This window comes from Euleptes europaea, chromosome 13 (genome assembly GCF_029931775.1).
Source record: "Euleptes europaea isolate rEulEur1 chromosome 13, rEulEur1.hap1, whole genome shotgun sequence".
NCBI classification, from domain to species: domain Eukaryota; kingdom Metazoa; phylum Chordata; class Lepidosauria; order Squamata; family Sphaerodactylidae; genus Euleptes; species Euleptes europaea.
In genome coordinates, this window is record NC_079324.1 from 60,588,032 (window position 1) to 60,614,136 (window position 26,105).

The window sequence follows — 26,105 nt, forward strand, 5'->3', positions numbered from 1 at the left end:
GTAGGGAAGGTGATTGTACAAGCAAAACCTCCCGTGCATAAATGGCCCTGAGGTGACACTGACTGGCCCGTTGGCCCCTCAGGCGCGGCTTCCCGCGCTTTTTTTTGCCCCTCCCCCGCACGGCGCGCGACGCCTCAGCCCTTTTTCCCGCCTCTTTCCTTCCCCCTCTGCCAACAGGGTGGCCGCTGCTGACGTCAGGGGGGAGGATGGAGGGGGCGTGGCCGTGGCGGCGCCGCCCTCCCCTCTTCCTCGTTCTCAGTCGTCGTCTTGGCGGTGAGGTCAGAGGGAGGGAGCTGGGAAGAGCGGCCGCGGCGGTACTTCCGGTGGGACGCCCGGGGGCGGCGGGAGGGGCCGGAACAGCCTCCGCGGCAGGAGCCGTCGACTGAGGGAGGCGGAGGAGAGGTGGCGGCCGGAGGCGGGGGCTCGCTCGCTTCTCTCTCTCTCTCTCTCCCCCCCCCTCCTGCCGACCCCCGGCCCGCAATGGCGGTGGACGCGAAGCGGCTGGAGGGCCTGAGCCTGCAGCAGCTGAACGAGCTGCTGGACGACGAGGAGCAACTCCAGAGCATGGCCCGTGAGATGGAGGAGGTAGATCCCGGGAGGGGGGGTAGTTGGTGAGAGTCGGTGCAGGGGGGGGGCAGCCCTTGTCCCTGTTGCCTAGGAAACCAGCGCTTAGGAGAGCTTTCCTACCCCCCATAACACCTTGCCCTCCCCCGTTGCCTCTGCTCTTCTTGGACATTAATGTTTCTATTAATGATAGTGATTAGGACAGGGATTCTCAACAAGAGGGGATTCCCCCCCCGGGGGGGGATTTCAGGGGGGGAAAATTTGGACCACTGTTCAGCAAAGTGTGATGTCCTGTAGATTATGTGCAATCTGTAAAATTGTAGTTTGGTTTTTTTTTTGAGTTAGACTATTTTGGGAGGGGGGGAGTTATATTCTGAACAATGGTTAAAGAGGGGAGTGGAGCAAAAAAGGTTGAGAACCACTGGATTAGGAAGTCTCTTAGTGTCTCTTTATCCCCGTCCCCCAAATGCTAAGGCTGCCGGATCCCTGTGAGTTGACTTTCATGCCTGCGTTAGGTGAGAGGGAGGGCACCTTGGCCACCTTGGCATGGGGTAGGGGTCACTGGGCGTGTGTGTGGGGGGAGGTAGTTGTGAATTTCCTGCATCGTGCAGGGGGTTGGACTAGATGACCCTGGTGGTCCCTTCCAACTCTATGATTCTAACAAACTCAGATCAAAGGCGCTAGAGTGGTTATGACTGCCAGTGCAATCCTATGCAGGATTGGTCAAGTCTAAGCCCGTTGAAATGAATGTGCTTAGACTGGAGTAACTCTCTTTAGGATTGCACTGCGTTGGCTCTCTCCTGTGCTTGCAGTTTTATGAACTGTTGCAGGTTTTTTTTATTGTGTCTTTGTTTAAATGACAGGTTTCTCTCCCCCTCCCCACTCTTCTATGTTAGTATAATATTGAAAAACACTTGGATTTGTTTTCAGTGTTTAAAAGATAGCTTTGCCCCCCCCAATACTGTGCTAGCGTAATATTGAACGATACAATTAAAATGGGTTTATTTTCCGATGTCTTATGATTTGCATTTATTAAGTTCTGCTAAGGGAATACAACAAATGGTACGATTTCTGTAAAAAGTACTGGTGTATAATGTTGGAACCAAATACTGAAACATATCTTGACTGTACGATGTTTAACCTACTGTTGTATTTTTATTTTGTTGTTGTTATTATAAAATAAACTTAAAATAAAGAGTTAAAAAAGGGTTTATTTTCAGTGTTTCCTGTTTGATGCGACACAGGCTTACTTGTAAGCAAATCTTGCTGTGTATGTGTATTACCGCTGGCTAGCTATTCTGGCAGTGTGGGTGGAGAAGGGGCTCTAAGCTTAACTGTCCCACCCACCCTAAATATGTTCTTGCTTGTCTTTGTTGCCTGGGAAACTTGCTAGAGAAATTTTCCCCTTCCTCTGTATGTTATGGGGTAGGAACCAAGCTAGATCAAGGGCCCTTTCCCGTTTTTAGATTGCTTTCTTAAAAGCCAGGATCTACTGGTTGACCTACCCTTACTTCACAGCTGAAATGCTGTGCCTTTTGGTTTGGGGAGCAAGTGAGCGTGGGTGTCCCTGATGGCTGGCTAGCCCTTTCTTTGTTGTGCCCCTCCCCCCCAACACTGTAAGGGCTCTGATATTAACCCCATCTGCTGAAATCTTAAGACCTATGTGATTTTAGTGGGTCTCTGTTCAGAGTGGATCTAGCTGGGCTTGGGTTTAGCATTATTTCCACCCTGTTGGGGAGTCATTAGAATAAAAATGCTGTTAGTCTGTCAGGTGCTGCAGGGCTCCTGTTTATTTTAGGGTTTGTGGACTCTGTGTGAATGTCCCTGTAGCTTTAGGGCACACCCCTGTTTTCCAGAATGGCTCTTTCACTTCAAGTATGGACTTAGTGGATACTAAGGTTAGGAGGTTGTGGTCTGTTGGCAGAATGGGAAGTGTCTCAGTCCGGAGCTGGGAAGTCTGTGCCTCATTGTGGGAATGAGGGCGTAAGAAGCAGGGAATGGGAGGGTTCCTGTCCAGTCCTCTTGTAAGCCCATGAGAAGATTCAAGTTTAAATAAAAATGCATGGAGACCTACCCTCTGCCCACCACCTGTCCCCAGATAATTCATTTTAATGACCCTTGAAGGGCACAGACAAGCATTCAGATCCGTACTACAGTCAAGGTCTTACGCTCTGATCAAAACATTTTAAAAAAATGGAAGCTATTGCTGGATCTTTGTTTCTTTTCCTGACATAAGCAAGGGACTGTTCATGATTTTGTGGAGCGGTGATGTTCTTGGCATAAGGGGCACTTCCTTAAAAGGAAGGACATCTGGTACCCCCGATCCCATGGGGTAGCTTGGATTCATTGTTCATTTTAGCTTTGCTTGAGTCGCAGATGTATGCATCTCCTCTTTCCCTCCTCCCCACCTTTTCCTAGGATCAAAAGCTGTTTCCTCATTTGGAGGTGATGTCTTGTGCGGTCCACACAATTGGGCAAAAATGTATTCAGTGCCCATTTATTTGGAATATGAATCTAGCTGTTCCTCCTTTAAAAACCAGCCCCTTTTTCTCCTCCTTGGAGACATTTTTCTGTTTCCCCTCCCCTGCTATTTTAGCAAAATATAAGCTGTGTTAATTAACCAAATCTACACCTTTCAGACTTGTGACTTCTTCTCTTTGCGTTGCTAGTCCCCCCCCCCCCCATGCAGTTCTCAGGTGAAGACAGTCTTTCCCACCCATGCCTGAATTTTTTTTGGAACTTGTTAGTGTAGCAACCAGTCAAATAAAGGACTTGTGAGTCTTTAGAAATCTTTGCAGCTTTGCTCTGGGCTCTTTTGTTTGTCTGGAATTTATAAAGAGAGAGAGGGTCTCTGGTTTCCAGTTCCTCCTTGGTAACAGGCTAATATAAAACCTCGAAAGCCAGCCTATCATTTGGGGGATGCCTAGGCTACAGGTCTGAATAGCTGAAAAGTTCTCAGCAAGATCATTGTACCAAGCTATAGAAATCCCAACTGTAGCTAAGATTGTATCGAGCTTTCTGATAATGCTCTCCTTGTTTCCAAGGCTATAAGGAAAACTTTGCCATGGAATGGAACAAAGTTCTGTTCATAGTTCTCAGTTCATGCGAAAATGAAAAAATGAAGTGGCTGAAAGATGGAGCCTGCCCTTTAAAAAACTTTTTTTTGTTCTTTTTGTGAACAGAAATCTTAATTTAGTAGATCTTGGTCCACTCTTACCTCGGATGTAACTAACGTCATTCTTGGGGCTACAGTCAGTTTGTTGGGCATGCTTTGTGGTTACTTTACAAGATTGTTCATGCTTACAAGGTTTTTTTCTTTTTTGCATATTGGTGAGGGGTAGCAGGTGGCAGCTTTGGAATGAGTGGCTCGTAAGTTTCCTTCAATTAAAACCAATTTCCTTTTGAATGGCCACTTGAATCCTTAACCCCCCTGCATTTTTAGTGAGAAGCAGGTCCCTTTGAGTTTAATAGGGCCTACTCCCAGGTGCGGGTGCAGAGTTTTGCAACTCTGCATTCCACCCATGCGGTGTAGGTCATTCAACACACACTTCTGGTCTCGTTAAAGTCATTTTAATTAAGGATGTCAAATTAATCAGGTAGGTTCCTTAAGGCTCCATTGCTCTGTAATTTGGTGATGGAGTCATACCTATCCTGGTTTTGACATGAGCACTGAGGGTGTTCCATTGATGGCGCTGCCTTTTGGGTGCGTACGTGAGGCAAGCAAAATACTTCAGATTCTTTGGCAGTGGCATCGATTGCCCAGAAGCCGGTTTGAATTCTTTGTGTCAGTTTTGGTCAGGGGCAAACAGATATTTCAAATACCAGCAGCAGATTTCCAGTACGGTGGAGCACTTCAGCAATTGGAAGTCCTTATCACTACTTTGAGAAAGTGTTTCTATGACCAAGAATGCAAATACACTGATGCTGAAGGAATAGCACCATTTATATAACCTATCGCCACGACTGATGTTAACGTCTGTATGGAGGACTGGTCGGGACCTCCAGCCATTTCTTTTCTGTTTTTTCAGTGACCTTGGCCATTCTTTCTCTCTCTCGCTTAGCAAGCATTTGCAGAGATGTCCTAAAGATTCTTCATGGAATGTCTTACTAAATTATATGCGAGAAATAGAAAAAAAACCACCCCAGTAAATTATACTACATGTGTAACACATTTCTCAAGTCACACCAGTGAAAACAGAATTCAGAGCATGGTATGGAGTCGTTTGAATGATAAGGTAGTTTTTCTTAGCACAAGCAAGACAGTAACTTTCTTCCCCTTATCCAAAAATGATAAGCCGTTTCGCGATCTCTAACTGTCTTTTAAGCATAAAGACCTGCACTAAACCCATGAACACATAAAGCTGCCTTCTACTGAATCAGACCCTTGGTCCATCAAAGTCAGTATTGTCTACTCAGACTGGCAGCGGCTCTCCAGGGTCTCAGGCGGAGGTCTTTCACATCACCTACTTGCCTAGTCCCTTTAACTGGAGAAGCCGGGGATTGAACCTGGGACCTTCTGCATTCCAAGCAGATGCTCTACCACTGAGCCACAGCCCCTCCCCACTGAAGCCATCATCCTGTAACAAAGGAATAAATTAACCCCTGTACTGGTGCTCCACAGTAGTAATAGTTTGCTCTGTAAGATTAGGATTCACTGGTGACAAGTCTGCACCCACCTAATTGGAAAGAAGCCTTGGAATTGACTATAATTTTGAAACTTAACTTGATTTTGTAGTTCCTTTGCCTACCTTTTCTGGGAACATAAGCGTTTGTTTCTTCACGACTAGTTAATTTTTAAGTTTTCCTTAGGTTGAAGAGCTTGTAAAGTAGCAGAATAGGATCTTTAAACGTTTTAAGAACATCATATGATCATGCCAGTGGCGCCCCCACCCCCAGGTTACTGTTGCCTCTTATAAACAGTGCACAATATAACCCTTATTTGTGTGAACCTTGATTTTCTGGGCGGGGTTTCTTAGTAAAACCACAGCATTTAGAATTTCAGCTTCACTGTGGTCTCCACATATTGTGGTGCACCCAGGCAAAACATGCACACTTTTAAATTCCATTTCACCATCACAGGCTGGTTGAAAAATATATCCTTTTTGTGCCTCATACATTGACAAAGGTACCAGAAATATGTTATACTTATATATTGTCAGCACTGTTGGTTTGCTAGGTTCTTAATGCTGAGCATCTAAATCAGTGGGTTGACTCCCTGGAAGATAAGGGGGCTTCCACGGACAGTTGTTGGTGTTCTCTTTCGAGGCAGGGAAGGAGGGAGGAGAAGCCGAGCACGTTACGGTAATTTGTCCAGATTCCATGGCTCCAAAGTACTGTTCTTTAACCCCACTATAAATGTGGTCATGTTTTGCTAGCCAACATGAAATTAGGTTTTAAGGCTACTAATTAAACATGTCTATAACTACAGGCCGGTTTTCTTTTCTCTTTTATTTGTCAATTAGAGAAATCCGGTTTCTAACAAGCGGACTTCTTTTCTGACATTCTGGCATGACAATACCAATCATACTGCTCCAAGGTCAGCCCTGGGGCTTCCCAGAGCAGGGCCTAGGATGAGAGTGGGGCGCTAGGGCCAGTCAGAGGATATTACAACGGCTTAGTCTTGTACCAACACAGGTTTATCTGAATACTGCTGGAAAGGAAGTGGCAGACACAGGATGTTGATTCCAAGTATAAAAGGCTAGCTGGCACTGGGTGCTGCAGAATGGCTGGCGCTTGCAGGAAATGAATTGTGAAGCTGGGCAAATATATGGAAACCACCTGTGTCAACAGGTGTGTGTTTTTTCCCCTTTTGTAGGGTGACTCTACAAGATAATATTTTAATCGCCAAAATGTAATCCTGTGACACCTTAAGTTCTTATACGTTTATTAAAGCTTATGAATTAAAACCTCACTGAGTGGTATATATCCGTAAGAGCAAAAGCAGCTTTTCTCATAAAAGCCCCCTGTGTGTTTATCACCAACAAGTTTCAAGTGTTTAACGAACCCAGCTCTAGCTGATGAAAGCATATGCTTCTGTCTAGCACATTTTTATCCTGCCCTTCTTCCAAGAAGATGAGGGTGGTATCCATGGTCCTCCCTTTCCCAGTTTTATTTGACAACAACCCTGCAAAAGTATGCCAGGCTAATATTGTATGACTAGATGACCCAGTGAGCTTTCTAATGGAGGATTTGAACCCGAGTTTTCAAGATCCTAATCCCACACCTTTTAAACATGGCATCATGAAATAATGCCATTCCTTAAATATTATTTATTTAGTTACAAAAATTGTCTTTCCTTTCTACCCTCAAAGATAGCTATGAAGGCAGTTTACAGATGAAAACATACATGAAAAAATCACATTTTAAAACCATTAAAATCACCTCCAACACACATTAAAAAAATCAAAAACAGAGTTAAAATAGAGATCTCTGTACATACATACAGCCCAATAAGGAGGAGGGGCGTAAAATTTATGTTACAATCTCTATGTTAAATCCATTCCTTCCCCAAATACAAAGTTTTGCCCACTTCTGTTTTTACTGGTGAGGGGTTGAATTTATAACACTGGCTGCAATGCAAATAAAAAGCTACATAAAACCTGACTTGTTTTATTGGGTTTGAATGTCACTTATGAAAACCTAATTTGCAATAGCTTTTATATGATGTCTTGAATTTATAGGGCTGATGGGTAATAAATCTTTTGCCACTTTCTAGCCCTAGTCCAGAGAATCTTTGTACTTGTGACTGGACTTCCTCATTCAAACCAGAGATGAAGCATGCAGTATTAGATGCGTGCGTATCCCTGTGCCCCTTGCCATTTGCACTTAACAGAGATGTCCATGTGGACAGGTGAATAACCTTGATCAGGAGGAATAAGTATGTTAAGCAAAAGGATTCATGCTTCTCACATTTTTGTCCAGTTTATTTTTTATAATTACTTGCAGGTATGTTAATTAAATCTTATGGCTCTAGTATATTGGGACTGGAGGGAAAGACCTTTAAAACTTAGTTATATTAATCTTAGTCAAAAGTTAATGCTTTTGTGAATCCCCTTAAAAAAAATCTAATGGAAATGTTGACAGAATTCCTTGCCGTAGCATCTGCCAAAGCAAGTTTATAATTATGACTAGATTTGCCAGACTGTGGGGAGCAGCTGGGGTTAGTCTCATTCAGATATCGCATTTCGGAAGGTATACGCAGCCATACGCTGAGCCATTCTCTGTAGCCCCGCATTGTTTTCCACCCCTCAACTTGGCGAATTGTGCATATGAGTCACTATTTTGTGGATATCTGGTCATTTTGTGATGGGAAGGCTGTTATTTCACATCAGCTCTTTCCTCTCCCATCCTTCCTTCACATTCTCCTTCAAAACACAGAAGAAAGTGTGTGTTGGTGAGAGAGGGGGGATGGTCAGAGCTCCTCCTGGCAGCTGTTAGCTATTTAATAGGGTTATTACTTAATCATGTCAATAACCAGACTCCCATCCTGTTCTAAACTACGTCTAAGCCTGCTATCTAAGCACATACATATTTAAACACACTCACAAAGCTTTGGGTAAGTATAGTTTTCAAAGCTGGAGAAGAAAAGTCAGCATTCCCAATTTGTTTGGTTTTTCTTACTACTGTGTGTTGTAATTCAGTGCAGATAGTTTTGAAGTAAACCAGCATTCAGACAGGTCAGTTGCCTCACTGCCTTAAGGTTGCCAACCTCCAGGTACTAGCTGGAGATCTCCTGTTACAACTGATACCCAGCCGATAGAGATCAGTTCCCCTGGAGAAAATGGCTGCTTTGGCAATTGGACTCTATGGCGTTGAAGTCCCTCCTCTCCCCAAACCCCACCCTCCGTATGCTCCACCCCACAAACCTCCCGCCAATGGCGAAGAGGGACCTGGCAACCCTACATGGCCTTGAGAAAGGAAGTGTGGTTGTTGTTGGTGTGCTCAATGGGATTTTGCATTCTGATTCTTATCCCTTTGTTCCATTCCCTACTATTATGTTGGCAAGGCTTTGAATACATCAGTGGTTCCCAACCTTTTTTTGACCAGGGACCACTAGGACTTTTTTGTTCGGTGCAGGGACCCCAAGGTTCAAAATAAAAATTCAGAGAATTTGAAAAATAAACTTTAATCATAACTGTTAGTTAAACATTAAACTTAGAATACTATATGAATATATTTGTTATAATAGAGAACTTTTAATTGAAAATCAATGTGATTTTTGAGCTTGCATCCTTTTTACAAGCTGGGCAATTCTGGGGCTAATACTGTTGCTCAGAGCTACACGTACAGAGATACACGGGCTACTTTCACTAATATGGAAATGCATTTCTTCTTTTTAAGCTGCAAGATTTTTTGGGCACTTGATGCCTCTCGTTTGTATCCACCGCATACCAGGTTTTTACAACATTAACACCTTTTACCACACAACTGGAAAAAAGGGTTTCCACAACCTTTTAATGTATTTTTTTGTTTTGTTATGAGCGGCTGCAACCAACGCCGCCCTTCGATTAAAAAAAATAAAGAGTCTTTTCTTATTGTCTGCCATAAACACGATTCCCAAGTACAAATCCCGACGTGAGGGGGGGGGGGGAGAGATATGCATGCCCTACCATGCAACTGTTCGAAACAGAGGAGCAGAGAAAGGCTCCGAGGAGGAGAAGGGGGGAGGTGGCGCTCCTGCCCCGAGAGACCGATGCGGACTGGTGCCGCGGAAAGCGGCACCGCACTCACAGTGCCTCCCAACAAAAGGAGCCCGGGAACTGGGGTAGGACCTGGGGGTGCATTTTTGCTCTGATGGGGTGGCCGCCCTCCCCCTTCACCCCCTGCCCCTCTCAACAGGCGGCGGGTCGCTCGCCAGATCCCCCGGACGCCCAGAAGCCACTCACCACGCGCGCCCGGGTCGCCACCGCCACCCGCATGCTACTCACCGCCAACCCGCTAACCGGGCGTCGGACTCCTCCACTGTCTTTTGGCGCTCACGCAACGCGCACCGGCAGCGCCTGGATCCCCTCTGCTCCCTTCCTTCCTTCCCTCCTTCACACGCTCGCTCCGCGTGCGGGATCACGCAATCCGTGCGCACCCGCGTAAATATTATTTTATTATGGGTTTACTTTATAACTTTGTTTCGCCGACCCCTGGTGGTCCGCGGACCACCGGTTGGGAACCAGTGGAATACATGAACCGTGGTTGGAAAGCTGTAAGCACATGCCTTGGAGGGAGGCTGGAGCTGGCTTACATTTCTGGTACCTCATTGATAGAGTCTCTGCAGTTCACAAGTTATGTGCCATTGGAAGTTGTAACTCCGGAGTGATCTGGTCGGCATAAAACTGCCCCTTCGTCATTTTGGACTCAGGCTTAGTTTAAAGCAATAAACTCAGAGCCTTGTGTTTCAGTTTTTTAATATTTCTGGTAATTGGATTTCGCAATGTGCGCCTGTCCCTTTTGTTTTGTGCAGTATGAGCAATACCTTGGTTCAGTCTGTTTCGAAATCAAGTCCCACTTCACCCGGTCCTTATCTCCTTTCCAGTTTGTTGGCCATGTTCAAGAAACTCATGATGGATTGGTGGTTGGTGAGGTTGCTAACTTGTTGTACTGGGCTCACTTCTTTGATGTAAAGCCATGTTTTTCTTGAGTGCATACCCACTGTTTGCTCCATGTATCCCTGGAGCTTATGGAATTGCCTCTTTTATTGGAGTTTTGTGACGTGGACTGCCGTTTTGTTTGTAATTTGTTTTGATTGCTGGGTGCTTCCTCTGACGTGTTTAATCTTTCCCTCTGAACTGTGATGTGAATGTTATATAAATACAATTATCAAAGCTCTAGAATAAAATTAATGGGGCCATAAATGGTACAAATGTTCCCCTTCTATCTGGAAACGGTTCAGCGAGAATTTGCTAAAGGATTTTTTTGGGGGGTGGGTATTTATCTTTTTGTTTACTGCCAGTGTACTGAGCAGTCTAGCTATTACTCAGTTAGCAAAGCAAGTGGGATTGTTTACCCCTTTGTTTAGGATAAAAGATTAGAAGAATTCAGCCTTAACTTTGAAAAATTAAATGCATTTGGAGTTGCGAAAAGGAAAGAGATTTTTCCTGATGTAGGTTAATGGAGATTAATTCACAACTAAACATGTTAAACAGACTGCTGTTAAAAATATTGTCGAAGGCTTTCACGGTCAGAGTTCATTGGTTCTTGTAGGTTATCCGGGCTGTGTAACCGTGGTCTTGGAATTTTCTTTCCTGACGTTTCGCCAGCAACTGTGGCAGGCATCTTCAGAGTAGTAACACTGAAGGACTGTCCTTCAGTGTTACTACTCTGAAGATGCCTGCCACAGTTGCTGGCGAAACGTCAGGAAAGAAAATTCCAAGACCACGGTTACACAGCCCGGATAACCTACAAGACTGCTGTTAACTTTTGCATTTACTTATTCATGAGTTTTGGCTGTAGTTCTCATCATATAGTCCATGTTCGTTCTTCAGGTTTGCCCCTATATTCACATGTTACTGTTAATTACAGTGAACTATAGCATCAATGTATGTCAGTCTCCACTAGCCCCAGAAACGTGCCCTCAAAACCCACAAAAGCAGAAATATTACTCATAGTCAATTTAACTTCCTTCAGCTCTGAAAACTGTTAAGTTTCTAAGAGGTTTCGGTTTGTGGTTTTCAGAATATTCAAAAGCACAAGCAGGGAAATGAAAGTGGCAATTATTTTTTTTATCAAGAACTGAGAGCTGCAAGGGAGGAAAGCGGTAGAAGATTTTTCAGATATGAGACCGTACCTTTGGGGTCTGTCCCCGCCCTGCTGCTTTTGTGTGACCTTGTGTTGTAGATAGGTTTTATATGACCAAAGGTTACTGGGATAGTACCTGTAAAGTTTTTTTTTTGCTCCTGGACATGGAGGAGTAACTGATGCTATGCAGATTGTTAAACAGAGCCTTTTCTAATAACCGTGAAATTCTCCATCTAATATGTATCTCTTCCCAGTTGCCTGGGATGCATGCGCCTCATCTTGAATGATTTCATTCAGTACTTTTCTGGTCTAGTGGCTGGGGAGTGGCCTTTGAGCGAGGGTCCCGGCTGAAATCTGGCCCAGATTGTTAGCAACCTTATAGGACATGATGGGCTCTCTCTTTCAGGCTTCACTTCCTATTTGCAATATGACCCTCTAGGGTGGTTGTAAATATAATACACACATATAGGGGTAGTTTGTGTTAACCAGTAAATGATGTGTTCTGTGCAGTAACTGGGAAATGCAAAAAATACATTATGATGGCTCTGAGTCTTTCACCTTGAACCCTATGGGGTTGCCATGAGTCAGCTGTGACTTGATGACACACACACATGCACAGTGGGCATGTTTGGACTTGGTTGTTAGTTTGCATTCCATGTTATGTTGTTTCCATTGTGCTAGCAGATAAAATGCCTTTGTATGGTGTTTGTTGTGCAGATTTATTTTCTGTCTTGTGTCCTCATGCATATAAATAGTTTATAATTCAAATGAATGTACATAGCAAAATATTGTCGAAGGCTTTCACGGTCAGAGTTCATTGGTTCTTGTGGGTTATCCGGGCTGTGTAACCGTGGTCTTGGTATTTTCTTTCCTGACGTTTCGCCAGCAGCTGTGGCAGGCATCTTCAGAGGAGTAACACTGTGTTACTCCTCTGAAGATGCCTGCCACAGCTGCTGGCAAAACGTCAGGAAAGAAAATACCAAGACCACGGTTACACAGCCCGGATAACCCACAAGAACCAATGTACATAGCATTGGACTGTCAGTTCCAGGTGAGCCAATGGACATCTCCATTCAGTTGAAAGGCTGAAAGAGAAAGGCAGGCTTAAAAACACTTGGTTTGGAAAGTTCTTTATAAGTGGCAGAAAGGGAGGCAGGACTTGACAAAGGGTTTATGAGTAATAAAAAGCTTTTCAGCTCGTGTATAAGACAAATAGGGTTTGAAATATGGGGGATGTTGTATAGGTGCAAACGGTCAGACATCATGCATAGGTTGAGTTGTGTATCAAGACTGTACCATGGCTTTAGAAGAACTATTGGTAAAGCTGAACATTATTTTATATTGTCTTGGTTTGTTGCAGGCTTCCTCGATGGGGTAAGCTCTCCTTCCCTGGAGTTTTTTAAGCAGAGGCTAGATGGTCATCTGTCAGCAATGCTGATTTTATGAACCTAAGCAGTTCATGAGAGGGAGGGCATCTTGGCCATCTTCTCGGCACTGGGTGTGTGTGGGGGAGGTAGTTGTGAATTTCCTGCATTGGGCAGGGGGTTGGACTAGATGACCCTGGTGGTCCCTTCCAATTCTATGATTCTATGTGGTATTGCATTAAGGATAGGGTATTTTGCTTTTTAAAACAAATTCAAGGATTGCATAGACTAAAGTTTGACTCTAAACTTCAGCATTCAGTTACCATGAAATAGGTCATGCTATGGGTCATACAACTTGCTAAGAGAAAAGAAGCATATAAATATCGTGTTATAGTAACGCATTTCCTTTGTGCTTGCATGATCCTAGTTCTAAATTTTAATCTATAAAACTTCTTTATGCTGGTGAGATGCTTTCAGGTGCAGTAGCTGTGGCTTCTGCTGGCGGTGCTGGGGCTTAAGAATTTATGTTCAGCAGCAGCCCTCTTTGGTCCCTTCTCCTCACTTCCTGGTAATGTATGAGAAGTCTGACAAAAAGAGCTTACTTATACTGAATCAGACCCTTGGTCCATCAGTCAGTCTTCTTTACTCATACCGGAAGCAGCTCTCCAGGGTCTCAGGCAGAGGTCTTTCACATCACCTACTTGCCTAATCCTTTTAACTGGAGATGCCGATTGTGACTATATACTCACCTGTGTTTACATTTTTTAAAAGCAGATGACAAAACCTTACGGAATAATGTCAAGGAAAAAACAACATGATAGTGTCTTTTACTGTTCTGGAATTACCTTTAACCCCTTTTAATGTAATTGGTTTGGGAAAATCTAGTAAATGCTAATGATCGCTGCCTTGTTATGTGGAAACTGCCACTGGCAGGAGCACTTTGGCTTAGTTAATTTATAGCATGGAATGTAATCTTGTGCTGGTTTTGTAAATGTGGTGATGCACGCTGCTAATCAAGAACAGAAATATTTAACTCAATACGCTCAGTTGTAAGCAGTCTGCATGCTGGCTTCTCTTGTGCTCAGCAGCTGGGATTCTTGCATTATATCACAGATATGGCTGGAAGAGTGTGTGTGTGTGTGAGAGAGAGAGAAGGAGAGAGATGCACACTGTTCTAAATGTAAAAATAGATTGTGGAGGCAGTGCATAGATGAATTGGAAAGAGATTAAAAGTAGATCACAAGGAAGGCTTATTGAAGGGGACATTGCAATGAATCATGTGGAAAAGAACTGGCAATTAACGATGCAGAAAACCAGTTCACTTTATGGAGCATAGGCTTTCCAGTTTTTCTTAAGGTAATAACTGACCACAATCTTAAACTTTGTACTGTAGGAAATGCGTGGCTCTGGACTGTTGTGTGGCGGGGATTTTGGAGAGCTAGGCTGAAGACCTTAAGATCGAGGGGCGGCATTAGAAGGGTCTGGTTGGCTCAGACAAAGAGGCCATCGACTCTAGCATCCTTTTGCCAGTGGCCAGCCAGATTCCTCCAGGAGCTTCCCATCAGTGAAGAGGCCTCCGGGTGGGGGGTGGGTGGGCGCTAGCCATTGCTAGGCGTGCCTAATGACAGCACCACATTAAGTGGGTACTTGCTAAGACTCATCATCCTATCCTAGAAGATGGTGTTTCAACATGGCGTGTGATAATAAAACCCTTCAGCGGAGTGCTAAGTACGTGGCTGCACGGGTTGTATTTTTTTTCTCTAAGAAAGAGGCAGGTCAACAGAGCAAGGTATGAGAGGTTGGGGTGTCCTCTGATAACTCATTTCTGTTGTGTGCGCTGCATAAGAACATAAGAAAGGCCATGCTGGATCAGACCAAGGCCCATCAAGTCCAGCAGTCTGTTCACACAGTGGCCAACCAGGTGCCTCCAGGAAGCCCACAAGCAAGATGACTCCAGCAGCATTGTCCTGCCTGGGTACCACAGCACCTAATATACTAGGCATGGTCCTCTGATCCTGGAGAGGGTAGGAATGCATCATGACTAGTATCCATTTTTACTAGTAGCCATGAATGGCCCTCTCCTCAAATTTGCCTCTGATAATTTCACCTAAAGTGGGGTTGCATCCTTATATAAATGCTATACCAAAGATCAGTGAGCGGGAATATTTAGTGGTTAGAATGTCAAAGAGGGACCAGATTCAGATCGCCTAGTAGTCGTGAAAGCTCATGGCTTGACCTCAAGCCTCTTTTTCAGCCTAATGCACTTCACAGGGTTGTTGCATTAGACTGAGCAGAGAGGGGTAGACTGAGCAGTGGCTCCTAACGACTCTGCAGAGTGAGCCAAGCCACAAACCGAAGGAGAGCAGCTTGTGCAGGGAAGATCTATAGAGTTTTTTTCTGCATTCTTCATGCCTACAGCCCCTTCATTCTCTCCACAGATAATTTCCAGAGCTGTGGAACTTCCACAGAGGAATAGCCAGTGCAGTTTGGGAGGCTGGGGTCAGGAGGGTCAAGGCGATGAAATGACCCCATCCCTGGAGCTGTGTTTGCAGGGGGTGATCTCAATCCCTTGACCATGCGAACTCCAGCCCAGCTCGCACAGCTGTTCCTCTGTGTTAGTCCCACAACCCCAGAAATCATTCTGGGGTGTCGTAGGGTGCCGTGGGAATGGAGAAGAATGCGGAACGGTGTCCCCTTCGGCGGTTGTCCTACTTGGTGGTTAGATAATATTATAAAAGAATCTGCATATTTTTGATTATTTTTCTTCCTTCTCCAATCTCTCTTTCATATTTGTACTAAACTGTGAGCCATTATCTCGAACCACAAACTGCCTGGTTGTATTGGCAAAAAAGCAGCGAATAATTGTTAGTAAGTGAATGGCAATGAATTAAAAAGGAATCCAGTCTCTTTTGAGAACAAGCAGAGAATTGTTGGCACTGTGTTAATCTCAGAAAGCTATGAAGACCTCTTATCAGATTGGTGTAATCAAGGAAACAGGGCCTTGTTCTTCTTACCCCAGTAGGGAAAACAGTAACATGCTGTTGATTGTAGCTGCATGACTGAGTTTAGCCTTTACAATTCCTCCTTCAATTGAGGAACCTCACTAGCTGGGCATGAGAGTAATTTATTTACAAACGTTTTACCAGTGTATTAGGATTTGGGACTTTTTGTAACTTTGCTGGTTATATACCAAATAAAGGTTGTCTGTCTGTCTACAAACGTACTTGGATAAATGATTAGGGATTGTGGTCTATGTTGGTTTGTATAGCTTACTGTAAGTAGGATCCTATTATGTAATTTTTGCACTACTTAATGTGTCATGCTATGGTTCAGTTCTATCTTTTAGATTTCAGGTTGGTTCTAGATTTCCACAACCCTAGTGCTGACAGTTGGCCATCTAGCCTTTGCTTAAAAACCTCCAGCTTACCACCTCCGGAGGAAGCCTGTTCCATTGAGGAATCGTTCTGACTGTTAGAAAATTCTTCCTAATGTCAAGATGGAAACTCTTTTGATTTAATTTCAACCCGTTGGTTCTGATCCGACCTTCTGGGGCAACAGAAAACAATTCGGTACCCTCCTGTATATGACAGCCCTTCAAGTACTTGAAGATGGTTATCATATCACCTCTCAGTCTTCTCCTCTTCAGGCTAAACATACCCTGCTCCTTCAACCTTTACTCATAGGACTTCCCCCTACCATTTATCCTAACAACAACCTGTGAGGTAGACCGGCCGAAGGCTGGCCCAGAGTCACCCAGTGAACTTCATAGAAGAATGGGGATTCGAACGTGGGTGTCCTCAGTTTAGTTTGACATTTGAACTCTTCTTGGCAGAACCTTCTCTGGAGAAGTCTGCATGCAAAAATATGCAGTCATATTCAAAGATTTGTACTACTCCCCCACTCACAGTGTTTCCTGTTTGGTCTGAGGCTGATAGTGACCTGAAGACCACGTGGAGTTCACGCACTAGCTGAAACATGTCCCAAATCAAAGACTGGCCACTGTAGGAGCGTAGGAAGTTCTTCACATGAACTCATGAAGCTGCCTTATACTGAATCAGATGCTTGGTCCATCAAAGTCAGTATTGTCTACTCAGATCGTCAGCAGCTCTCCAGGGTCTCAGGCAGACTACTTGCCCAGTCCCTTTAACTGGAGATGCCAGGGATTGAACCTGGAACCTTCTGCATACCAAGCAGATGCTCTACCTCTTCAAACGATAGTGTCTGCTCCTGAATGGAATTCATGGAAGCACTTGCTTAACTCTGCATTTTTCTTTTACAGGCCCAAAATGTTCAACTTAGCAAGGACATGACTCTTGCCAGCAACCGTAGCCTTGCCGAGGGCAACCTCCTGTACCAGCCGAAGCTGGATGCTCTGAAGGCCACTTTGACACAAAAGTACCAGGAGCTGCAGGTTCTTTTTGAAGCTTATCAGATAAAGAAAACAAAGCTAGGTAATGTCCCTTTGACGAATCCTTGCCTTTCTGTGTCTTTCTCTCTGAAGCGTCTGGCAGAAAAAGAGGAATGTGTCAGAGAGAGATTGCATTTTTGAGTGTTAGCATTTTTAGAAATACTGCTCTGAATATACCTAACAGGCTGTTGAGGGTGAAAACGACACTGTTTATATTTGAGAAGTAAAACGGATTGAAGCAGACGTGTCCCCATACGCTGGTCATCTTATCCCTGGAGATTGCCAGACTTTTTCATGAAGTTGAAAGAGCAGCTTTCCATCGTCCAGTCCTCTTAAGTCTTCATGGATTGAATAGTGGACTAGTAAATTTTAGCATTTATATACAGCTTTGGAGTGTTCAAAGCGCTTCTTGTTATTTATTCTTACAATCGATCTCTAAGGGCCAAATTATACATTCAGGTTTTTAACAAATTGGGTCTGGGTTCCCTGCAGTCACACAGCAGCTGCGGGGCATTAAAATAAATAAATAAACGAGAGCCCAGAATAGCTCAGAACACCACGGGGTGGTGGTGGTGGTCCTGCATCCCCCCAAGCCATTTTCCCTTGCAGAAAGTATGCTAGGGGGTTATTTCCCTGATTTTGCTGCTCCAGGTGGAATATTCTGTACATGTGGAGCTGCAAAAAATAGAGAAATAGCCCCCCCCCCACAGTTTCCATGCAGGAAAATGGCTTGGGGGAGAAGGCAAGAGCCCTTCCTCCCTGTGTGGCGACATTCCAAGCCGAAATGCTTAATTTTTAATACCCATTCCCCACAGCTGCTGCGTGGCTCCAGGGAACTCGGCCCCGACTTGTTAAAAACATGTCCGTGCAGTTTGTCCATAAGGCAGGTCTATGGCGTTATCCCCATATTTTAGATGAGAGGCAGGGCCGAGGTGATAATTGGCTTGCCTGAGTCCACCTAGTTAAATTCATGGCAGTTGACCACTTTCTTAGTGCTGTGTAGTGACTGGCTTGCTAGCAGTGCACTTAAACCGAAGCATAGCGTTTTTAGTTCAAGCTGGAGACCCAAAAGCACTTGAATCAAAAGGGCGTTCCACATCAGTATGTATAGGATAGATGTGTCAGGTAATTTGTCGATGGGATCACACCCACCCTGTTGCCATTTACTGCTTGGGTTTCCAGTTCTGAAACCCCCACAAATCCAAATCAGCTGGGACAGGGCTTCACTAGGAAGAAAGTAACAGGGAAAAAGAAGCAAGTGGATAGCTTGGAGGGAGGAGCTGTTTTTGTGATAGCTCAGTTGGGACAGCGATGGCTGCATGGGAACAGGGCCAGTGAGGGCGAGGGAGGCCTTCAGTCCCTTGCATAGGTCTCTCCCTGCCAACCCCAAATCAGCTTCTGACTAAAAAGATGGCCATTTGGAAAGTTCATCTAATTGACATTAATACTGTCTTGACTAATCGTGCAGTGTATTTATTTTTCATTACTCCTCTTGCTAGATTTTAAATCTTCCACTTAAGTGAATAACTAAAGTTTTAGCTTAACTAATATTGCACTTAACAGCTGTGTTCTGATTTGTGATTCTTGCCGCTTTTGCTCCATTTTCCAGACCGACAATCTAGCCACGCTTCCCTGGAGACCCTGTTAGCACTTCTTCAGACAGAAGGGGCGAAGATCGAAGAAGACACTGAGGTAAGTGGAAGAAGCCTGCAGGATTCAAATTTCTAACATCGGGCTTCCTCTGAGCGCTGTTCACAGTCTGCAGCTCTTCTGCGAAAAAGAAGATTTGTAGATGAGAACAGGGCATTTTACCAACCCACAGGTGCATCGCCTACTTGTCTGCACATGCCTCTGGTCACAGGAGGGCGTGAGCAACGGCTCATCTGGGAGTGGGTGGGGAGAATGATCAGTCTCCATGGTGCAAGAGCTCTTCTTGAGCCCTACTCAATCCAGAACCCTGACTGTAGTTTGTCCAGGAGAGCAAGGTTCATGAAGGCTCTCCCAGAGCTAGCTGCTTGTTTAGTTACTTTAGCAAATATATATGCTGCCCTCTCCAGAGACTTTGGCTTACAAGGTAAAACAATACAATAAAATGATAAAAACAGTGCCGTAAGATCATCACAAAGAAAGCCATAAAAACTGTCCCCTTCCCCAGATGCAACCATGGCAATCAAGACTCTTGTTTCTCAAGATGCTGCTCTTGCTACAAATGGCAGCATCAGAATCAAATTTATTAATACGGCATACGCCAGTCGAACACTTACGTCATTTATACATGAAATAAAAGATTACATACATAGATTTTACAAAAACAGTACCTAGTTAAAATTCTTGAATAATATATAATAAACTGAAATTCACCAAATATTAAAAGATTTTATAGATTTAATCTAATTGCCGTGACCCAGCTTAAAGCGGCGGACTTTGTATGCAGCTGCACAGAATTTATCTACCTGTTTTACCGTCTGGACATTTCCTTCCCAAAGGAGACTCTTAATTCTCCCTTCTTCTGAATTGACTGAGCAGGAGAATGATTAGTTTACAGCAAGCTTCCTCATAAAAAGAGTACCTGAACAAAACATGCTCTATAGACTCCAGTTCCCCTGGCTTACAAAGGCACAACTATTCTGTTCTCGGAAGCCTCTACCTTCAATAAAAATGGCAGCGTCCTGCTTTAAGCACTTTCCTTCATTCCTCGGCCTGGGTTTGCTTTAAGAGCTGGATTACTTATGCGTGGGCTCAGTCACCCCTCCGGTCTCTGGGGCTCAGTGGGCTCTTCCTCTTTCAGCATCCTCCTACTCACTGTTGCAACTGAGCACATTCCTCCGCTTGAGTTTGCCAGCAATGCTTGGGGATTGCAATTTGGCGTGAGTTCAGTAATTTTTGTGAGTATTTATCATATGCACGTGAAGTATTAACTGCTGGCTCTCATGTGCTCAATATTCAACACCCTGAGAGTCTCAAATTTGTAAAAAAGCCTAATTGCAGTTGCTGAAAACTTTGCAAATCTGTAGGTGTTGCTTGCTGAAGGCTTTAATCAGAAAGCGCCTGATGGAGGCTTCCTTTTGGAGTTAGCGGGAGTGGAGAAGCAGCAGGGGTTCTGTGTCATCCTTGTCCTAGAGCTTTCCCAAAACTTGAAAAGACCTAAATCCTTTTTTTTTTAATCCACACAGGAAAAACCAAATATTGCAGAGGGGGAAGTCTCAGAGGAAGAAATCCCCAAGGGAAAGCAAAAAAGAGAGGCGAAAGGGATAAAAGAAAATGGGTGTGTGTGTGTGTGTGTTTGAGCCCTAATTCTGGCACACAAATAAATTGTGTAGGATGATTACATGCACACTTGTTTCTTCATCATGCTTTGTGGTGTGCACTGTCATCATATCTTGGTGTGGGTGGGATATGATTAGAGCACAAAATCCCATTAAACTGGTCAGCTGTTCAAGGCCCCCACCGGAATGGTAGCTTGTCCCCTCTTCCAGCCTGCCCTGGTGAAGCCAGGCATATTCAAGCACCTGTCCTCACCCCGCTTGCCTGGTGTGCACAATTTATTCTAAGTTCACACTGTGGAGTTGGGAGGATTTTCTGCAAAGTGTGGGCTTATCCTACTACTCAGCTTTCCTCTGGTGCAAGGAACCTGCACTGACACAGTTGCCCGTTCCGCTGGTGAAATGGGCTCTTGCGTTGGCAGTTGCTCTCTGTGCCAGAGGATCGTGCTGCCACTAACCGAGCGGAGTGGTAGGACACTGCCCAGTGCCCTGACTTGTGCTGGGTTGTCCGTTTGACCTCCCTTGAGGTTTTGGAAGAGGTTGCTGAAGCAGCCCCATGCCAGGCCAAGCAGCCGAAGAACCCCGACTTCCTGCTTTGCAGTGAATTTTGGAGGTTTGCCTGAGGAGTTCCCTATTAAATATTTCCCTGGTTAGCATAGCCTGTAGCCAGCCCTAAGAACGGCTTGGCTGGCTGTGTGGGAAATTACGTCATGGCACATTCCTGTCTCCCGTAGACACTGAAGCACCAAACTAACCCTGCTGGCGAGGTGCACTGGAAAGCAATTTCTGGTTTTATTTTTTATAAACTTTTATTTCAACTTTTAAAGTTATATGAACAAAGACCTAACATATAACACAAAACGTAAATACAAAGTCTAACATAGACTCCTAATCTAAAATCTAACATAAAAACCTAACATAAAATCAAGTGTGCCCTCTTCAACTCTAAATCTTATATCTGTTAGTGTTTATTCTATAAACTATAAAGCTGCATTTGTAAATATACTTATTAGTATTTATTATAGTTTAAACCATGCTGTGTCAAAATTCCAAAGGTCCCCCCAGGCTCAAAAAGGTTAGGGATCCCTGGCATATTACAGTGATGGCAAACCTTTTAGAGACCGAGTGCCCAAACTGCAACCCAAAACCCAATTATTTACCGCCAAGTGCCAACACGGCAATTTAAACATGGCAATTTAAGCCAACACGGCTTAAAGCATCTACCGCAGGGGTGGGGAACCTTTTTCCTTCAAAGGGCCATTTGCATATTTATAGCATAATTCGGGGGCCATACCAGGTGTAGCTCTCCCAGCGGCGGGGGTGGGAGATGCTAGGGTTGCCAGGTCTCCAGCCACCACCTGGAAGTTGGCAACCCTAGTAGAGGAAGGGAGGGGGGAGGGATGGAGAAAGGAAGGAACTGGGAAAGCAAAGAGAACAAAGGAAGGAAGGGGGAGGGACGGAGAAAGAAAGGAAGGAAGGAACTGGGAAAGGAAAGAGAAGGAAGAAAGGATGAAAGGAAGGAAGAAAGAGTGGAGGGAGGGACAGAGAGAAAGAAAGAGGAAGGAAGGAACTTGGAAAGGAAAGAGAAGGAAGGAACTGGGGAAGAAAGGATGAAAGGGAGGAAGGAAGAAAGGAGAGGGGGGAGGGGAGAAAGAAAGGACGAAGGGAGATGGCAGGCCCTTCTCTGGCAGACGCATGGCTGTTGAGGGGCCGCCTGGCCCTCCGCAAGCGCCCTGAGGAGGAGACAGCGGGCGAAAACCGCCGGGGAGAGGCGCCTGAGGAGGAGGACGATGGCAGCGGCTGTGGCCTGGAGCTGGTCTTTCGGGAGCTGCCTGAAAGGGACGAGGAGGAGGAAGGCGGCGAGGAGCTGCTGCTGGAGGAGGAGGCCCGGCCTCCTTGCCGCTGGCCTCCCCACTGCCTGTCAGCTGTTGGGGGGCAGGAGGGGGGGAAGAGGAAGAAGCCAGCCGCGTGCGTGCGTGTGAGGCACGAAGCCTTCAGCCCTGATGATGCGTGTGCGCACGCAGGTGGGGGGAGAAAGGCGGTGTGTTGGGCGCTCTTCCCTGCTGGCCCCCCTCAGAGCCCCCCCTCAGAGCCCCCCGCCAGTGGCAGCGGCACCGAGGCCAGCCTGGGGGGATGACAGCGGGGGCGGCGAGGCCAGAGGCAACGATGCTGGGGCTCCAGCAGCAGCTCCTCCTCGCTGCCTTCCTCCTCCTCGTCCCCCTCAGGCGGCTCCCAGAAGTCCAGCTCCAGGCTGCTGCAGCCGCTGTCAGAAGGAGGCTTTGGCCAGGAGAGTGCCGCCTAGCCCCTCGCCCCCGGCCCGGCTCCCCTGGCCCTGCCCCCGGGAGAGGGGCCCTCGCCCCTTCTATTGCGCCCGGCCCGGCCTGTGGAGGGAGGCGTTGGAGAGGGCGCCTTTTCCGAAGAGAGCGCAGCACGGCCGCCACGCAGAAAGGCTCCGGCTGCTGCAAGCGGAGGAGCGCCCCGCCCACCCCGTCCATGGCGACGGCTCCCCGCGCGTGCCCACAGAGAGGGCTCCGCATGCCCAATCCGACATGCGTGCCATGCATTCGCCAACACGGGCATAGGATCTGTATGCTCCCCTGAGCTCTTTGGGTGGGGTGAGGGAAGGAGGGATAAAAAAGCACTGGGTGGACCAATCTCAGTTTCCCAACTAAAGACCACCATGCCCTTATTGATGTGAACACAGTTCATGCCGCTGCAAGACGAGCCACCCTCAGGATCAAGGCACCTCAGTGTATTGTTGGTCTGCGTTTGTTTCCAAAAGCTGGGTATTGCTTTACCAAGCCCACTCTGTATGAGAGACTAATACAACCCAGTGTAGAACAACTTACAGGTATTCTACCTAGAAGGATTTCTAATTTGAAATTTATTATACACGCATGCATAATTTGAAATTTATTATACATGCATGCCTGGGCTTATATCAATTTATCTATATATGGTGATACATTTGTGTATTACTTGTGTGTGCATTATACTGTTTTTTATTTGACCACTGATGAAGGCCTGTAGGCCGAAATACGTATGGTGCGTGGTTTAAATCTCTGACCTTATGAGTTGCCATTGTGCCTTGTTTTATCATTTTTAATGTTTTTAACCCTGATATAAGCTCCTTAAAATAAAAATGCTTTTTAATACATAATTTTACCTTTTTTACACAACCTTGGGTGCCCAGTGTTTGGTTTTTTAAGGTTGGGTTTCTTCCCCCCTTTTTTTATTTACTGGTCTGTGTTACCAGCCAGGAATGTTCGACTTCAGCTAGAGGGCAACTTCAGCAGAGGGCAACCCTAATCATTCTTTCCATCTTTGTGACAGAACATGGCCGAGAAGTTTCTGGATGGTGAAGTGCCGTTGGACACCTTCATTGATGAGTACCAGAGCCAGAGGAAACTGGCTCACCTGCGGCGCGTAAAAATCGAAAAACTTCAAGAGATGGTGCTGAAGGGGCCGAGACTCCCCCCAGTGCCACCTCAGCCGAGAGCCACAGAAACCCCACCAGTGCTTCAGACTGTGGAGGCAAATACCCCTCCCTCCGTTATGCCTCGTCGGAATCCACCTCCACCACCTCCCACTTCTGTGGCCCCAGCAGGACGCTTTCCTACTCCGTTTACGGCAGCAATGAATGCTGGACCAGCCCTCCCCTATCCAAATATTCCATACCCTCCACTTCCCCCGCGAACGGGAGTTCCTCCTACGAGTCAAATGCCACCAGGATACCCAGCTCAGTTTGCATCACAGTTCCCACCAGCGTTGCCCCAAAGACCGCCACCTCGCCTCCCGCCCAACCCTGGCTTTATCTTACAGTGAATATGCCATTGGAGCCAGACTCACGTATCGGTGCTCTTCTCCTTATTCCCTAACTCTGAGACTCACCTGAAGAAGTGGCTGACCTCCCATTCTTCGCACATGATTTCAGAAGGCGTTTAGGGTGACAACTGATGATGCATCAACGTGCTTGACAAATATGACCGTACTTTTCTTCTCGTAAAGAATCAGCATCTACATAACTTGTGAATGGAAGGTGGTTGGGCCAACTGAATTTTGCCACTCTGGTGAGATGTTTCCATTACAATTGGCGTCTTGAGCAATTATTTCAGCCAATCTGGAATGATGCCTGCCTGTTCTGTTGGGGTCTTGTTTGCTTTACGACTTCGAGCATAGTGAACTGCAAGCCACCAATTCCTCAAGGAAACCTCTGTTCTGATATGCAACACATCAGCCATTGCAAAAGCATTCTGACAGTGAAACTGCAGTGGAAAACCTTTCTTTGAAACAGGCTGTTAGCCTGGTCCTCTCTGTGCCTGGTGCTTGTCATACATGCTCTGAAAATTATTGCGTAGGTTTGAGTTCAGTTGGCATCTGATTGGGGGGCCGGGGCACATCACTGCCAATGCTGATGTAATACCTTTGGTTTCAGGGTGGGGGGTTCCCTGGACTGCTTTCTCGAATGATGAGAAATCAACTTTCCTCTTAAACTTACCAACCTCCAGAAAGTCTCAGGATTTCCAACACAGTGAATGCAAAATACTTTTCCTACTTTTGAAAGGTGACTGAATTATACAATTAGTGCCATTTTGAGGACTCCCTGCAATCACCCCCTTCTGCTTCCTGCCCACCCCTTTTACTAGCCCTATCTTTAATATTGCCTTCTTGTTTGTGATGTAGTGGCAGAGGATCTGCCTTAGTTTTGTGCCTAAGATTCCCCACCACAGCATGAAGGCAATAGACTTTAAAAAAAAAAAAGTTCACCATTTCTTATGTCTTAAGGGGTAGCTTCTCTAGTTTATTCTTGTGAGACCTTAGTGAAATTGGCCGATCATCATTCCCTGTGTCCCTACCATTTCCAGACCCTGGCCAAAGGAGCTCCCCCATCCCCAGGAGTACTAATTTGTGTGTGTGGAACCTCCAATCTGCCTCCTTTTGTGCCAGGAGAGAGCTTCTTTTCAGACTTCTCTGTTCTTCCAAAATTTGTTAGTTTCCTGATACTGACGACCTGCATCCTTTTAAAGATCATGCCGGTTGTTTCCCCTTCTCTGTAAAAATTCTGTTGGCTGGATTTTTTTTTTAAAAAAATAACTTGTTGTACTCACGGCAGCTTCCTAGTCTGAAATTGTGATGTTGGGTTTAAGCTGCTAAATAACATGCACAGAAACATTTTTTCATTGCATAGGAGATCCTTCAGAGAGTTTGGTAAAGGGAAGGTTAGTTTAGAGGATCAGCACGGCCATTTCACGCCATTATTTATCTGTGTGTTTGGGTTATTGCCCGTCGTTCAGAAGAATTTTGGAAGGAAGCAGTTGTTTTAGTGCTGGATCTGAAGATTTTTTGGGAGCTCAGCCATCATCTTTAGAGCAGACCACCCAGGCCAAGGAAACCTTGTTGATGGGTGAGTGTAAATTCTTGCTGCCTTCTGTTCAGAACAGGTTAAGGAGAAGCACCCAGAAAATGGAGAACCTCATGCAGGGAGACTTGATCAGCATTTCATAATTCAGTGTTCCTGTGGTAATTTCAGCTGCAGCACTGTGGAATTCTTGCCTTCTACACACAGACCTAAAGAATGTGAGAAGAAGAGCACCCAGCATTGTGCTGCGGTCTTCTTTCCCCTCTCTGGCTAGGAAAACGAGTCTTTGGAATTGTGATCTGTTGCTTCTGTGAAGGCTTTTAAAGCAGATGCACAAAATCCAAACTTGGGTGAGATACTGGTGCAGGAAAGCTTAGTTGATGGTAGAAGTGGGAAGGAAGTAAAAGTTCAGCCACGCC

General features: G+C 45.5%; 1 protein-coding gene and 1 non-coding gene across 2 annotated transcripts; one reads left to right on the forward strand and one right to left on the reverse strand.

The window, feature by feature from the left end:
• The first annotated feature begins 480 nt into the window (after nucleotides 1-480).
• On the forward strand, nucleotides 481-24,248 carry VPS37B (VPS37B subunit of ESCRT-I). The gene is made up of 4 exons (XM_056859674.1): nucleotides 481-585; nucleotides 16,936-17,107; nucleotides 18,674-18,756; nucleotides 23,661-24,248. Exons 1-4 carry the CDS (start codon nucleotides 481-483, stop codon nucleotides 24,150-24,152), a joined length of 852 nt encoding a protein of 283 aa, XP_056715652.1. The 3' UTR covers nucleotides 24,153-24,248.
• TRNAS-GGA (transfer RNA serine (anticodon GGA)) lies at nucleotides 5,050-5,124 on the reverse strand. The gene has a single exon. It is a non-coding gene; the product is annotated as a tRNA-Ser (tRNA).
• Nucleotides 24,249-26,105: the final 1,857 nt, after the last annotated feature.

Excerpts from the sequence above, each read along its gene's own strand:
- VPS37B (XM_056859674.1), top strand. The coding sequence starts at position 481 with ATGGCGGTGGACGCGAAGCGGCTGGAGGGCCTGAGCCTGCAGCAGCTG. Across the intron at positions 586-16,935 it reads TGGCCCGTGAGATGGAGGAG|GCCCAAAATGTTCAACTTAG; the intron begins GTAGATCCCGGG and ends TTTCTTTTACAG. Across the intron at positions 18,757-23,660 it reads AGATCGAAGAAGACACTGAG|AACATGGCCGAGAAGTTTCT; the intron begins GTAAGTGGAAGA and ends TCTTTGTGACAG.